Source organism: Microtus oregoni, unplaced genomic scaffold (assembly GCF_018167655.1).
Source record: "Microtus oregoni isolate MIOR12 unplaced genomic scaffold, Mior012 000023F_ref0000262, whole genome shotgun sequence".
NCBI lineage: Eukaryota > Metazoa > Chordata > Mammalia > Rodentia > Cricetidae > Microtus > Microtus oregoni.
The window spans coordinates 33,289,975-33,307,133 of NW_024543082.1; the positions used below are offsets into that span (position 1 = coordinate 33,289,975).

Here is a 17,159-nt window from a genome sequence, read left to right on the forward strand (position 1 = left end):
ACACAGCTGACAGCGGAAGGGCTACGGAGTGTGCATATCTTCACCTTGTCAGACTGCTCTCCACAGCGACTGTACCATTAACACTGTCTCCAGGCGAGGATCAAAGTTTCCTCTGTTCCACATCCTCTCAAATACTTGGTATTACGAAGGTTTTAAGCCTTGCCAATCTGATGGGCATGAAAGAGAGACCTGTAGTTTCAATCTGCATGTTACGTAGGAGAGCAGGCCTCCTAAGTGTGACAACGTCCCATTTCCACCACACTCTACTGTCACTTACCAAAGTGACTGACAGTAAAGACCACATCCAAGCAGACTGGGCCCAGGCTCCGTCTGCAGCACAGTATCTCCCACGGTTGTGGAGGTTTCAGGAATAAATATGTATAAAGTACTCAGGACAGACCGTCATAACAGTCAATGTACATATTTTACCTCTTTAGAGAGAAATCTTACCAAAGATATTTTTAAAATTGAGTATTTTTTCTCAAGTTTTAGGATTAATATTTCAGAATCACTTATACATTTTAGCGTTCACTAAAGCCTTTAATCTTTTTTCATTTCAGTTTTCTTACAGGTTGACATCTGCTTTTTTACGACCAACAGGAAGTCTGGCCTTGAGAACAACTAAGGACTATATTGTCTCCCAGGGTCACTGGATGGATATTTTATCTCTAGCTGTTCCTGCAGCTGCTTGACCAGATTACCTTGACAGGTCTAGCCGGCATCCACATGATGTGGGTATTTCACAGCATCTCGGGCTTGGTAACCCAGCTAAAGAAGTTCTTCTCAGAGCAAGAGTTCTCCTGCACTCAGGAAAGCATCTCAATCACTGGCAGCACACCCCTATGGCACATCATCTACTCAGTGCATTCCTCATCTCTGCATTACTGAGCAAAACCATGGGCGCAATGTGTAAGAAGTAAGAGCATAGATTTTTATACGTTTAAGGAGCATCAGATACATGCTGGTGACTGCCTGATACAAACTAGTGACTCTCAAGTACACTAACCTGCCTGTAACGAGACCAGATGCGTTCAATTACAGCTAGAGCATCGACAAGGTGCACAGACAGAAAGGTCTGCTGCCTATTCTTAGCCTTCCCCTCCCTGTCTGGGGACTGTCTCTACTTTCACACCTTGTTGCAGCGGGGGTTTGGGAAGATCTTCCTCGTGTGTCTATCTTTCAAATACTCATAAAAGCAGAAATCACCCTGGTTTGCCTCTCAGCACTCAGAGCTGGAGAGGAGATGACCCTCTGCCTGGCAAGATTTCGGTTAGATACCTCAATTTTCACAAGCGGCTAGCCAAGTCATGAACCTATTTATCTGATCTTGAAAGCATACAAATTCACCTTGAAACAGTACAGAGTATCTGTTAACTCTGGGCCTAGCCAGACACAACCTAGGCATTTGTAGCTCACTTCTTGTCAGAACCAGTGGAGAACAGTGATATTGACGGACGACTGTGTCAAGCCCATCCACTCCGCTAGTCTAGATAGCCTCGGATTATCCACGGCTTAAGCCATCTAACAGCTGCATAACGTTAATACAGCGGTATTCTCCAAGGTGGTTGGGTTACTGGTGATACTTATTTTCTTCTTTTTAAACTCTTGTATTTTCCAAATTTTCTACCATGAGAATGTGTTCTGTTTATAATAAAAGAGAAACACAATAAATGTTACTTTTTTTAAAGGCTACATACTTGGAAGATACTACACCTTCCCCACTCCCACTCCCCCACATCCCAGGTAAGTGTTTTAGTAAAAACAACTGACAGAGGACTTCTCAGTTTTCATGACTTCATAGAAAACCTCATCAGAGCAACCCCAAACTGCATTTTTCCATTTTTCCTATCATTGTTTTTAGAATTTTCTCAATCACTTAGTTAACATTACTAATGATCCACATAACAGCTTCTAGGCTAAGAATGAGGAAACCACTTTCAACCAAACAATTGCTGTGTTTCTTTATGAATAATGAGAATTTCATGACCTTCCAAGTTTTACTTTTTTATTTTAGGCAACAGAAAGTAGAAGACAAAAATGAATTATAACTAGTATCTGTGTAAGACCTTCGTCAGGCAGTCTTGTTCTGAGGTCCCAGGCTCTAACTTGGTTTTCTAATTCGATGGGTTCTGAGTATTCTCCTCTGCATGGATGTAGTTTTTGGACCCCCCCACACTTACAATAAGACAGGGCATAATTAAATACAACAATCTGTATTTCTTAATATTAACACTTGTAACTTATATACTAAAATATTTTAAAGGAAGGGCAATCGAATCATAGTAGAGTAACATTTTTTCACTCTTTCTCAACTCATAAATAAAAGCAAATTTCAAATTTGATAAGAGACTAAATTAATTATGGTTCTATTCCATTAATACCACTAAATTTCTATGTGTTCTTTCATTTATGAAAATATTTATGTAACTTTATATAACAAGACAAACAAACAGCAGAAACACACTACACAGATTGGACAGAGCAGAAGACAGAATGTGCTACAGCAGTCACAACAATGTCGATGTCGTCAGCATGGCCTGTGTCTGAGACTCAGCAGCACCACTCACTAGGTACAGCAACCGTTCGAGAGCAGTGTGGAAAATGACGTAGCATACCTACGGAGGGCGCTGTGAGACTAAAATAACATGTCAAGAACTTAACCAATTCTTGCATCTTGCTGCAATCATTATAAATGAAACCTCCCCCCCCCCCCCCAATTTAACTACTTCAGACAAAGAACTAAGAACTACCAGGGATTTTCTTGCATACCTGCAAGACAGATAAATGTTTCCCTAAAATAGGTACTGGGTATAATAATTCAGTAATTAGATTACTTTAACCAACTTACCTAAACTGTCCCATACGAAGAAAACAGAGAGCTCGGTTACCATAAAGAAGATGGTTTTCAGGTCTTAAAAAGAAGCAACATTTAGTCAGTAAAACACATTATATCTGAAACAAACAAAATTCATACTAAAAACAAAAAAAAAAAGTCTTCTTAAAGCTTTACAACTATGTGGCAGAACAGAAAGAAAATAGGATTTAGAATCTTAACTGGCTGAAATTCAGGTTTTTGACATTCTTAGTATCTTGCTCCAAGACTGTCTGCCGTGTAAAACTATTGTGGGAATGGGGCAATAACAACACCCATCACAGAAGCCAGCCGACTACACAGGATAGAGCAGTGGAGGACAGTCAGGACTCTGACACTTGGACTGCTCCAACAGGAGATACTTGTCAAATGCAAAAGTAAGAGTAACAGGTAAGTATTTTCAAATTTTGTTAATTTTCACTCTTTCAATTCTGCAGCTTTTCAGTATGACATGCAACTAGATTCCAACTCAATCCCTGTGAAGGACACAGTAAGAAAGGGGGCACCCCTAAAGTCTGCAAAAATGTGAGGTGGCCCAGCTCAGATGAGTAAGCTGTCCTGGAGGACAGCTATGGAGATCAGCATCTGAGTATCGTATGAAGCGCACAGACATCTACACCCTCAACAACCTCAACTATTCTCTTTAAAAGCTTCCCCAAGAGCCGGGCACTGGGGGTGCACACTTCAATCCCAGCACTCAGGAGACAGAAGCAGACGGATCTCTGAGTTCAAGATCAGCCTGGCCCAAGAGTAAGCTCCTGGACAGCCAAGGCTATGCAAGGAAAGCTTTCTCAAAAACAAACAAACAAGCAAGCAAGCAAAGCCTCCTAGAAGGGAGCACCCTAAGCATGAGGAACAAATGCGCCCCCCTGACAACCAGCTAATGGGAAGAAGGAAGTTGATACAAAAGGAAGACAAGACAGAAGAGAGGACTCTAGTGAGTCTATGGAAAGAGTAGTGTCTTCCTGGCCTGCCTGGTACCTGCTGGAGCAGTCAGGCTGCCAGCACTGCAGACACCACAGTGAGCAAACCACACTGCACGGCAAATGGAAGAGTCTCTATAATTCTCCTAACATTCTACCAGGATCACCACATGAAAGGTTTATCTTCTGCTTTGCTCTTACCTATATTCAATGGCTCTGGTGTAAAAAATAACAGCTAGATCAAATCTTTGTTTGGAAAACTCTTCATTTCCTCTCATTTTCATGAGTTCTCCTTGCTGAGAAACCAAAGTAAAAGAAGAGCCATCAGTTAGCTCCAGAGACAAGACCCCAATACCCAGGAGAAGTGGATCTTGGTTCCTTACTATTAGAGTACCAGGGGGCTATTTATATAGAAAATAAGAATGTAGTCTCTACTATTTTGATATATTCAATTAGTATTGAAATCATATCCATGGTTTCTACAACAGCAGTTGCAACCTAGCACAGACAAAAAAAAAATGAATTAAACTTGTAGTTTTTTGTCACTGCCCCTAAAATGTGACTAACACACTCAGCTCACATTGTGCTGGGTATTACAAGGACTCCAGAGAGAAGAGCACATGATTGTTATCTTGTGTGCAGTGTATGTGTCTGTGCATGTATGTTGGAAAGTATGCATGCACATGTCCATGTGCAAGCATGCAAAGGCTAGAGGAGGGAATCTAGAAAGGACAGTTATATGTATGTTACCATCAGAGTGTGTGTGTGTGTGTGCACTGTGTGTAGACATGTGGTGGAGGGTACAAGCATGGTGTCCTCCTCTGTCTTTCCACCTTATTCCTTGAGACCTGAAGCTAAAGCCAACGAATTATAAATAATAATAAAACAATTTTCTGTTGTGTATAGTGTTTTATAATAGGTCCACTTTTAAATAAAATTTATCTGTAAGGTACAGTGGCCTAAAATGAGACGCATGGTAAAACTATAGCTTTCGGTTACTAGTGAATGTAGTATTATCCAATAACCCTTGATATTTTAATGTATTATGTAAGTCATTGACTCACAGGCAATGCTGACTAACTGCAAAGTATAATATCACAAGTTAACAAGAATGTATATCAAAGATGCTACATATATAACTAATTTTTTTACTTCAGTTACCAATATTTTTTAATTAATGGAGATTATTAGCAGTGGCTTTAACTGTAAAATTCTATAGAACATTAAACATAAATTCTCTTTAAAATTGAGTTAGGAGTCAGTCCTTCCTCTGAGTGAACTGTGACACATAGTTTACATTTCGATAAGGATATTACTAAAGAAATCGTATTCCTCAATGGATTACATGCCTGAGTGAAAAAAATTTAATTTTTAAATCATTAGAAAATTTTGATTAAGATATTTCTTCTTAAAAAATATTCTAAATCAAAATTCCTTAACATTTTCCCTTAAGCATGTTACTTTAAAGTAGGGCCATTATTTTACTTTCTACCGTTTTATTTTCCATGCCTATTGAAAGTTTTAACAGACGATTCTTAAAATACATTTACAGGTAAGTGTCCTTACCTTCACACAATGCATGCAACTGTTCCTTCTAAATTCCTCAAGCAAGTTGCAATTCTCAGTTACGACTTTAGTGATATGGTACTTATCTGAGATTTGTGTCGGGAGAAAGTGAGAGAGAACATTAGTTTTAAACTGGGTGTTCATGGTATTCTAATTCTTGAGTTAAATCAGTAGCTCTATTATGTTCATTTATTATTAAACGTTTTAAATAGTTTGTATGTTTTTGTAATCACATATATATGTATGTATATGTATATAAAATATTTAGAGAATAAAAAGTTGGGGCCAGGAATGTAGTTCAGTGATACAGCAATCACCTAACACATTTATCTTATATGACAAAAAAACAAATCCAGAAAACCACTCACTGCTTTTGTGAATAAAATTTGTTTTTATTTCTAGCAATTAAATTTTTATTATTACATTATTACTGGAATAATAGTCTTCCTTCCTTCATAACATACTGTGATTAGGGCTCATAATTACCAAAGCCAATTCAACAAACAGTATCAAGTACTTTCAATGTGCAAGATACAATGTCCAATAAAAATGTATGAAGACAAAAATGAGAAAAACTATTTTCTCAATTGTACTTCATGTAGTGAAAGTATTTAAAAGCTTTATTTAATATTTGACTTCACAGAAAAGTTAGTGAGAAATTATCTGAAATACTATTCTAATAAAAAAAAACTTAGTAAACAAAAATGCAATAAACTTTGTGACCACAGGTTATCAAGCCTCATTTTCTGCACTTTAAGCTATGACAGAAAAAGGATTTTAAAAATCTGATTTAAAAATTTACTACACCAAAATTATAGTTAAGCTTCTATCTAACCAATCATTAACTTCCAAGATGAAATAAATTTTTAACACTTAAGATTCAAGCAAGATCTGGGATGTTCGCCAACCATAGTATTAAGAGACAGAGCTGAGTTCTAGAAAGAAGCCTGTGCTGTTCTGATTTCAGAGAACTTGAATGAGTCTTCCTCTAGATTCTAGCACTGAGGAAAACCACTAACCCAGCGGCTCTCAACATTACTGACACGGAGAACCCTTAATACAGCTCATGTTGTGGTGACCTCAACTGTAAAACTATTTCTGTTGCTACACATAACTGTAAATTTGCTGTTATATGATATGATAATGTAAATATCTGATACTCAGATTGTCATAGGCAACCCTGCGAAAGAGCCATTTGACCTCAAAGGGATCGCAACCCATGGGTTGAGAAACACTGACTTAATCCTCAAATTCTGACTTTACTACTGAAAACAAGAACAACTACACCATCTTGCAGAACAGGAAACAGAATCAGTAAGTGAGTCCACACTGGTGCACAAGACATGATAAGCAGCTGCGTTGCTCCATCCCTGTGATTACGGGTCCTCAGCAACGTGATGAGAAAGCTCTAAACACTCTGGGTGAAGGACACCCCGGTGTCAACAATGGAGCCCAAAGATCTATTTACTTACAGCACCTACACCAGTTGACGTACACACTCTTCTCAGTGGAGGGGACAACTGTCTGCTCATCATCTACTACAGGGCCACACAGTTAGACTGTCACAAACACTGCTCAGTCAAAAGCTTACAGGAAAGCACCGCTAAAAGTGTGAGGCAGTTCCGTCTCACATCACAGGGGAGTGGATGCAGCGGGAACATGGAAATCATGATAGGAGTTGCAGTTCCTCTGATGAAGACAAGAGAACCCCAGCTGTGGTTCTGTCTTTGGGGTATTATATATAATAACACGACATCCACAAGGTAGTAGCTCTAAGAGTATAATGCCACAAAACCAGTGAGACAAGAAATAGAGAATAAACTAACCGCAGTGTTGAAATTCTCTTGTTTGAGCATTGTATCAGAACAAAAACACTGTTTAACTACTCCTAGGATAAAATCAAGTAACATCTATGTACACACACACCCCATCTTCCCAAATAATAGTCTTTAAGCCAGGCTCAACATTTAAAGCACTTATACTTACATTCAGTAAAGAAAACACTTAGCATGGGCCAGCAACAGTCAACTGATCCTAATTTAGGTAGAATTGTTAAATCACCTGTGTATTTTATCCAATTTAAAGCTTCTTCCATTGCCAAGATTTTCTGTTTCAAAAGAGGAATGAAGAAGGGGATGTGGGCATTAATTCTAAATTTATGCGGCATTATGAGTTCATCTCCTACAGTATTTCAGAGCACTGATAAACATCTTGTACACGTATTTCATTATCCGTCATGCAATGCAGAATAGCTGGACTCCCTTAGGCCACACTTGCAGGTCAAGAATGTTTCTGCCATGGTTACAGACATGGATGCTGAGGCAGCAGGAGAAATCAGTAACACAAAGGCAGAGGACTCTCAGGTCACATGTCAACTAGGGACCTATCTTGAGCACAAGGTCTCGAGCAACAGATCAGGGTTCAGAACAGGGCCACAGCATCTGTAGCAAAGACTGACATAAGCGCATGGCGGGAAGATGGGCCATCCGTGCAATGGCGCTCTCAGAAGTTCACAAGAATATACTATCTGAGAATCTGAAATCACTTCAGGAATTAAATAGCTGAATTGCTAATGTCAGTATTGGGCTTGAAGAACAATATAGGCAATCCTGTCTCCAGGACATTACAGATAGACTTATATTTGTGTCTGAACGTATACAGGTATATCAATTATCAAAACAAAACAAACACACCTCATACCAAGGACTTAATTTCATTGGAGAAATACATATGAGGCAAATAATCTAAAGACAAAGTGAATAACTTGTGAAAGACTTAAAATTATACTCTCTCTCTCTCTATATATATATATATATGTATGTATGTATGTATGTATGTGGCAGAAAGTGGCAAATCTGTAAAATAAGATTATTTTTACAACATACAGAAATTGGTATTACCAAAAGCTACATGTAAACGGCTGGGTACAATGAGTCATTAACTGGAAAACACGCAACGAGACTATCATCCATTTGCAATGAGTGTTCTGGGTTCTCATTTCTTTTAACACTTACATTTTCTATTTTATAACCAATTCTTAGTAAGCCTTCAATAAGGAATGAATCATTCTGCAAAATAAAAAAGAACAAAAACCACACATTTTTCTTTATTCTGCATATTTTATTTGAGTTCTTTTTCGGGAGGATAGCATGTGTGCACACATGTATATGCGCGCATGTGTGCGTGTGGGGGCCAGAAGCTGACAATATATGCCTTCCTTGATCTCTCTCCACCTTACACAGGGAAGGAACCCAGAGCTCACTGTTCATTGATCTAGCTAGTCAGCTTGCTCTGGTGATCCAGTCTCTGCCCTCTGAAGCTGTTAACAATACAAGCTGGCCACCACGCCTTCCCAGCATTTACTTACATTAGTGCTGAGGATATAAACTTCGTCCTCATGCTTGCATAAAAGCACTTCCCACTGAACCCCCCTCCTAGCCTCAGATGTGAATTTCCAGTGAACCCAAACCAAACCTACATTTTAGTAAAAGTCATGAGTTCACAGTGGCATCTGAATTAACAGGGAATCACAGACAGGACAAATGCTCCCTGCAATTGCACCAAACCTGAGAATTTATCACTTCCTGCAAAGGTCACTCCCCAGTGCATACTCATGAGTCTGTGTTCATGTGTAAGTGAAACTTCCTGCACTATCAGCTGCATAAGACTAGCATGCATAATCAAACACAGAATACAGTACTTAGCAATGATAAACAGCCATGTTACTAGGTTGGGTATTTACTATAATTTTTACAATTATTTTAGAGCATTCATGCTACTTATTAAAGGAGATTACGGCTAAACAGCATGCCACTGTCCTGGCAGCAGTCTCACACAATCATGTAATTCTGCCTCTTATTTACTTTGAGAGGCTGGCCAGTATTATCTTGCTCAGTGTTAAATACAGTATATGAGATTCAGTCAACAGGGAAACTAGCTAAGGACCTGGCCCTCAGAAGGGCCCCCTCACTAAGTGATGTCTGACTACAGTGCTCTACATACATGATAGTGTACTTGTCACAAACACTGGCGTGGTGAATTTGCCCCTTTAGCATCCTGATGCAAATCAGAAATAGTATTCCATACAATTCTGGTTTAAAAAATTATACTGTAAGACAGGCGGAAGGGGTGCACGCCTTTAATCCCAGCACTCGGGGCAGAGACAGGTGAATCTCTGTTGAGTTTGAAGCCAGCCTGGTCTACAGAGTAAGTTCCAGGACAGTCAGGGAGGTTACATAGAGAAACCTTGTCTCAAAAAAATTGTATGTATATATAACAAAAAATGTACAAATTTTTGAAGTTCATCACACCCAAACTTTTAATAAAGGTATGTACAACTGATTTTAGCAGAAAACAAACACCCTTCTTCCAAATGTAAGCTTCAACTAGGAAAGTACCAAAAACTGTAAGCCAGCCCAGCACAGAACGCCACCTCAGTCTTCCCTGACAGTCCCCACATAGAAATGACCTGTCAACATAGGGCTCACGTCAAAAGATCACCATTAGTTCCAGAGTCCGTGACGGAGGCTTCACACCCAGGCTCACAATCACTTATGATGAGCTCCAGCTTCTATGCCTTATGGGCACAATCCTGATAGCCACTGGGGCACATGGATCCAGTACATCAGCCTTATCACTTCGATACTGAGCAAGTCCATGGACACAAAATATAAAGCCGCATCTTGCTAACTGCTATAAACTCGAACTGTAGAACAAACACTATGTATTTACATTCTTGTGTTTCCTCATCTTTTTTTTCCTTTTATGTATGTGGAAGAACACAGAACAGTGCATGTATGTCTGTTCCATGAGCATGCGTGTGGTGGTGTATACACCTATGCACATATACATGCATACAGGTGGAAGCCAGGAGGACACCAGATAGTCTGCTCTATCATCTTCCACCTTTGAAATGGCCTCTCACTGACCCTGGAGTAGGCTGGTGGCCGGCAGACCCAATGACCCTCTCACTGACCCTGGAGTAGGCTGGTGGCCGGCAGACCCAATGACCCTCTCACTGACCCTGGAGTAGGCTGGTGGCCAGCAGGCCAATGACCCTCTTGTCTCCACCCGCTGACCCAGTGCAGAGGTTACAGGTCACATTTTTATACAGGTGCTAGGACCCACATTCAGGCCCATGTCCACACTGCAAGCACCCTTCCCCACTGAGCACCCCATCTCCTACACATTTACAGTCTAAGGGTGGGAACCCCATTCTACCACTTACTGCAACTTTCTTTGCCAAATCCACAATGTCTTCCATCAACTCAAGATGCTGTAATTTCTTCAAACTTAGCTCAGCGGCACGAGAACGGCTTTAAAGACAATTGTTTTTAAAGATTAGGATCCCAAATGTACTTATTTACTGAATGTTACATTTATATGAACTTTGTATTTATGGTTCTATTTAAACTGTGTGGAAAGTTCTTTTTCTTTACTCCAGGTAACAATACATCAAGTGTTCAACAAACAAAACACTATCTTGTCCTCTCTCCTCTAACATTGGTATTTATAAATAAGTTTATTAACGTTTTATGCAGCTTCAAGTTTGTAATCTATTACTATTCAGGTAATTCATTAAAATGCTATAATCATTCATTTATATTCAAATCCCAAGATTTTACTTTTTCTATGGGCACCAGCCTCCCACTGTACTTCGTATTCCTAAGTACTGAACAATGAGCTATCATAGTTCTTAAAATTATTATTGTATAGGAACTTACGTGGCTTCCACACAGGGATGCAATCTTGATATTATAGAACTGTGTTGATGATGAAAAAGAAGTGGCCAGAAGATATATAGCTTAATGGTGTCACAGTAATCTTGCAGGATAGAAAGTGGCTTACTACACCACATATTGCAGATGTCATATTCTTAATTAAAATTAAAAAGTTTAAAATTAGTATTTTCAAATGAATCAATACTGTTAGTAGGGAAAAAGGTAAATAGGTATAAAAAGGCAAAAACTAAAGGACTAAAATATTCCATCTATTAGATATTAAGAATAAATAATTATTGGCTGAATTCTAGCTTAACAGAAAGATTATAGCTTCTAGTCTGAGACATGCGTCTTGTCATGTTGATCAAAGCTGGCCTTGAACTCCCGATACCTTTGCCTCAGCCTCCTTCCCAAGTGCTGGGACTGCAGGCCTGTGTCACCAAATCAAGCTAAAAACACATCCTAAAAGATCAATTGTTATGTCACTGTGACTGGATGGATGACCTCCCTTTACAGTCTCCAACAATTAGCATTAAAGTGTTAATATACTCACCTAAATTTTTCTCACTTTGGGCATAATCTTTATATTGCATACCCTAAAAGAAGAAAATTATTCTGATTTTTATCTGGTAAAATGTGAAAGTATGTATGACCTGTGGTTCCTCCACTCCTCTTGGGCATTCTCGTGGGGTCTGCTGACTCTGTCCCTACAGCATCTCCTGAGGAGCTTGGCCAATCTCCAGTAAAACCTACTGCTGCTTACCTCCACTCTGCATCACGCCCTTCTCGAGCGGCCACTTCCCTTCCCTCCTGAGACCACTCCTCAGAGGCCTGTGTACCTTTCTGCCCATCCTCACATGCCACAGAAGCCCCTCTCAAGTAGAAAGCCTTTGGGACACAGAGCTAACACGCCTACTTACCACTCGGTCATAGTAGAGCTCAGTAACCCGGACATAATCGTCAGTGGTAAAGTCGGGAGCACAGATACAGTCATCCTCGTAAAGGCAACCTTCCAATAAGACGTCATCTGCCAAACTGAAGTCTCCCTCATCAAAATCGTCCATAGTGCACAGTCCTATGGAGACAACACACATCCCGGTCAACCGGCGCTCCAGGCAACACGAGCGCCAGCAGCTTTCCCTACGGTATACCAGGAAAACATTTGGGGCCTGTATCCTAAGGACACACCCCCAATCAGAACTGAGTCTCTGAGAGTCTCATCCCTAATAAGCTCTTCTTTTTCCCTGGACTTTTTCCAAACAGCTTCATCTATTTCTTCTTTTCTTTAGGCTCACATATTCACCAGCTCTACTCTGAACTTGTAGTGTCCATGTCTCCCTTGAGTAGAAGATAACTAAGGGCATCTCACCCTGTATGTGCCTAGCAAACTTCACCTTTAAATAGTGTTTGCCGAATGTAGAAAAGACATTCTCCTACCGTGTACCACCCTACCCGCTACATGGCATACCCTAAAATACACCATTTCACAGCATACAAACTGCTACATCCTCAACCATCCTGACTCCACTGAGAAACCACTTCCTGTCAGCTGCTCGTACGTCCCTATTCCTATTCATCTCTCCGTAAGTCTCCTCCTGGACAGAGCACAAAGCTGGAGTGGCTCACTGACACTGCTCTCCACGCTGCACCCAGACCTGCCACCCTGCGAATCCTTGCTCACTACTCTCTCAGATACTACAAGCACAGCCTTGCTGCCAGACTGCAAGCGAGGAGGAGGAAAACCAGTTTGAAGTTTCAGGCTGCTTCCCCTCTAAGGAAAGTCCGATGGCAAGGATTTTCCCGTCTAGAGCTACGATACCCTGCAAACGCAATCCGTGCAAACACAGCATTCCATTCCTTCCAGCTCTTCCTTCTCTACCAGCACCTCCTAACACCCTGTGGTCTCTTCGAACCCCACTGCTGTTAGGTCAAGTTCGTCTTTAGACAGACCATCACCGGTGGAACACACACCTATTTCTTCAATCAAGCCGTACGTTCAGTTTATTTGTGAGAACCTCACAATGTCAAAAGTGAAGAACAAGCTTCCTCAATAATTAGACACATTACACGCCATACTCTGCACCAAGTGCTCTAGGCGACGTCTCACAAATCCTCACAGAGACTTTCAAAGTGGACGCATGTCGCCATCTCTACTGTACAAATGGGAAAACACGTCAGTAAAATTCAGTAATTTGCTCCAGGTCACCAGGTGAGGAAAGATTCAAACCCAGTCCTCTGGCCTGACGAGCTCCCTCATACAGTTAACTACAGCTACTTTTCCTTACCGAGAACATGGCAGTCAGTCTTCCCCTTCCCAGTCCACCGCCCCAGCCATACTAGGCTATCTGATGACGCCTTCTCGGCTAACACCAACGAGACTGCCACCTCACAGGCCTCCTGTTTGCCAGGACCACTTCTCAGACCAGCATCAACTGCCTGAGCCAGTTTTAAACCCTCACTCTGATCAACCCTTGATCACACCAGCAACCATTTCAACTGCCTTTTCCCTCATTGCCTCCCATTCTTCAACCTAACCAAGAAATTTTCTGCCTTTCCCTACCAAGTCCTCCATTTTCGCTCCTTTTGGTTTTCCTACAGTTTTGTTCCATTTCCATCATTTGAAGGAAACTCTTTTAGTAAGGTCATTAATGACTCTCTACAATAAAATGGTCAATTGTAACACCTGAGGTTACCTGTTCTGCATGAACAAGACTTTCAGAGTTTAAGGAATTTACACAATAGCTGTGAAAAATAAAGACACCATAGCACCCGAAATTAGGCACATAATATGGAATGTGTTATCCTCAGAAACGCATACTTTTAAGTTCACAAGTTTTTTACTATACATACAGGAAGAGACAAGAACTGTCATAACACAGATCACCACCATGGTGTAGACACAACAGGCAGACTCAAGCCCCTCTGACATGATGCTAGTCATTCACGTCCAGCAGATCTCGTGAGAGCACACAGCAGCAACTGCACTGGGATTACGATGCTGGTGTAGGTTTCTAATGTTCCATTTTGTTTAACTGGAGAGTCAATATGGCAAAGCGGTAAGAGCATGAACTCTGGAGCCACACTGACTGGACTGGAACACGGACGCTCCCGTTCCTGGGTGTGTGGTCTTGGCCAAGTTCCTTAACTTTTCTGTGTTTCAGCTTCTTCACACACCAAGTGTGGGTAACATTCTATATTCCTGACTAACCAGCTAATACGTGTGAAGTGCTTTCACGTTACCAGGCATGTTAAGAAAGACAATGAACACTAGCTATTATTAACAGACGTTGGAGATGAATGTTTAAAATCTGTTCTTAGACGATGTCAGCTAACCAGTCTACCTTAATAGCTAAGTCCAAAGAGCACTTTTCAGCTTACAACTTACTTGACAGAGCGGACCACTTCCTCCTCCTGAGAATGCTTCTCACGGACTCCAGAGACCATCTTCTGGTTCTCCTCCTATTTGTCTGGCTGCTCTTCCTCAGTCTCCTTCATGGGCTCTTCTTCTCCTTTCCCGCCACCCAAATGTCAACTTTCTTCTCATCTTACTCTCTCAGTGACCTCATCCACCACACCCACGGCCAACAGCACTTAATGACCTTCCACAGTCTGCATCTTCTCCGGGTTGGCCATTCCCATTTACTGCACGTGTTTCTACTTAGTATTCCCCTCTCAGAGTTTACTCGGCCTAGACAATAGTGTCTGTGATATCACAGGCTTGATATACAAGTTTTTCACACACATTAAATTATTATTAAAACCTTTCAGGTGTTTTTCCATGTGCTATTTAAGTCAGCTCAGCTGGTACTATAGAAAACACAGGATTCCAAGTTTCTAAAAGCTAAGATTCCCCAGTCTTTCCAGGCTGGGCCACATCTCTCAACTTCTGGAGCTTCCGTGTCAACTGCTACCAGATCTTAATCAAACGTCTCACAAGACCTTCAGATTCAGGAAGTTCAAAAACAAACAAAACCATCTGAATGAACTCCACACGTCCTCACTGGTGGCTTGCCTTCACCTCAGCACCCTGAGCTGAGCCTATCATCTCTCTGCTAAGCCCACTTAGCCTTACCATCAGATAGCACTCTTCCCTACAATATGCAGGACAAGGCCTGGTTTCACCCCACTCCTGCTCCTGTCTCCTCACCCCAGGACACATGGCCTACTCAGTTGCACTTGGCTGCTGGTCACTCCTTAGCAACTTTTATTCTGCAACCACAATAATGCCCACTAGCTCCATTCAGTTCAGGAAGCACTTCCTAGTCACCCCAAGTTCACCTCTTCTCTGTAAGCTTAGAGGACCATGCTCACATCCCTGGAAGTAGCGAACATCATAGGTTTATTATCTGTAACATCACTACGATCCAGAGGATGAACTGTAACAAACTTAACACATTTTAGAGTTACTGTTTTCCTTTAGAACAACTTAACCTATTGCTTAATTTTAAACTTGTTTTAATATAAAATCTTTACTAAGAAATCCTATTTGAGGAAAATTTTTTCTAATACAAAGTAAAACTATCACAGTTAAGTATTAAAATGAAGGATTTTATTAGAACTACACTAAATATTATACTAAAGAACTCTATGAATGGAGTGAAAAAGTGGAACACAAGTTTAGTTTTGAGACAGGGTCTCACTATTGCAGCCCTACCGAACTTGGAACTCACTACGTAGACCAGACCAGTATGCCCTTGAACTCAGAGATCCACCTATCTCTGCCTCCTAAATTCCGGGATTAAGGTTGTGTGCCCTTAGGTCTGGGAGACTTAAAAAAAAAAAAAAAAAAAAAGTTTTGTCTATTCATAGACAGAGGAAAACATTTAAAGCTGCCCTCTCCCTCCAAAGGCAACAAACTTCAAGTTAAAACTGACTTCTGAGAGCTAGCAGCAGTGGCACCAAGAGCCACAATGGACCAGGAGCCCAACGTGTAACTTGGAAGTGACTCCAGGTAATCTCCCCGATTCCCAGCCAAAACTACTACAATGCTTTCAGAAAGAAAGTACTCTCAAGTTAGACTCAAAATCCTCACAAAGATGAATCAAACTGTTCATAACCAGTCATCATCCACAAGGATGAGCAAGCCATCATGAGAGACAACAGAAGCAAGCAAGCAAAGTCAGAACCCCACCCCAAATCCAGACAGACAGCCAAATACAGAACAGCTACAACTTAAAAATGAACACAAACATGAGACTAAAAGAATGACTACATATGACTGAAAAGAAACCACATAGAACTTTTAAAAATAAAATAAGCCAGAAATGGCGGTACATGTCCATAATCTCAGCAACTCAAGAGGGAGAGATGGGAGGTTACAAGTCCAAGGTTAACCCGAGACACATAGCAGGACCCCGTCTCAACGAATGCAATACAGCTAGATGACTGCTAGTCGGTAGCTGGGTGTTAAAATAAAATTTAAAAAAATATATGTATACACACACACACACATGACTAGCACAGTTAAAGGGAAAACCAGTTAAACAGAAGATAAACTCATGCAAACTATCTAACACCTAGGAGAAACGGAAAGTCGAGAAATATGAGTTTGGAAAGTGACCCATGAATACACACATATGTCAGTTAAAACTTCAGAAAAACAGATAGAAATCAGACATTATTTAAATAATACAGTCTTCTAGATCTAATGAAAGGCAAAATTCAGAATGAAGACAGACCATGTATCAAAACTGTTCATTTAAAAAGTAGGAGCGGGGGCTGGAGGGATGGCTCAGTGGTTAAGAGCATTGCCTGCTCTTCCAAAGCTCCTGAGTTCAATTCCCGGCAACCACATGGTGGCTCACAACCATCTGGAATGAGGTCTGGTGCCCTCTTCTGGACTGCAGACATACACACAGACAGAATATTGCATACATAATAAATAAATAAATATTAAAAAAAAAAGTAGGAGCTAGAAACGGATGGCTCAGTGGTTAAGAGCACTTTCTTGCTTTTCCAGAGGACCATAGTTCAGTTCCCAGCATCCACATCAGTTAAATGGAACGCCAGGCCAGAGGATCGAATGCCCTGTTCCAGCCTCCAGAGGCACCTGGGAACATATGTGGCACATATTCACAC

The 17,159-nt window shown here is 40.8% G+C and overlaps 1 protein-coding gene across 5 annotated transcripts in view; it reads right to left on the reverse strand.

Annotated features, from left to right (window-relative positions):
- The window catches only part of Ttc3 (tetratricopeptide repeat domain 3), a 97,942-nt gene that overhangs the window by 73,269 nt on the left and 7,514 nt on the right, over positions 1-17,159 (reverse strand). For 3 of the 5 annotated variants that reach the window (XM_041673377.1, XM_041673378.1, XM_041673376.1), the window contains exons 1-9: positions 12,002-12,156; positions 11,635-11,677; positions 11,085-11,235; positions 10,589-10,676; positions 8,376-8,429; positions 7,348-7,468; positions 5,362-5,447; positions 3,997-4,091; positions 2,849-2,911 (exon numbers count right to left, since the gene is read on the reverse strand). The exons of 1 other annotated variant lie outside the window; for it this stretch is intronic. In XM_041673377.1, coding sequence (XP_041529311.1) covers positions 2,849-2,911; positions 3,997-4,091; positions 5,362-5,447; positions 7,348-7,468; positions 8,376-8,429; positions 10,589-10,676; positions 11,085-11,235; positions 11,635-11,677; positions 12,002-12,145 — 845 coding nt within the window. In that variant the 5' untranslated portion in view covers positions 12,146-12,156. Of the gene's footprint in view, positions 1-2,848; positions 2,912-3,996; positions 4,092-5,361; positions 5,448-7,347; positions 7,469-8,375; positions 8,430-10,588; positions 10,677-11,084; positions 11,236-11,634; positions 11,678-12,001; positions 12,157-17,159 lie in introns of those variants that run through there. One more of the 5 variants, XM_041673379.1, reaches the window with a different exon arrangement.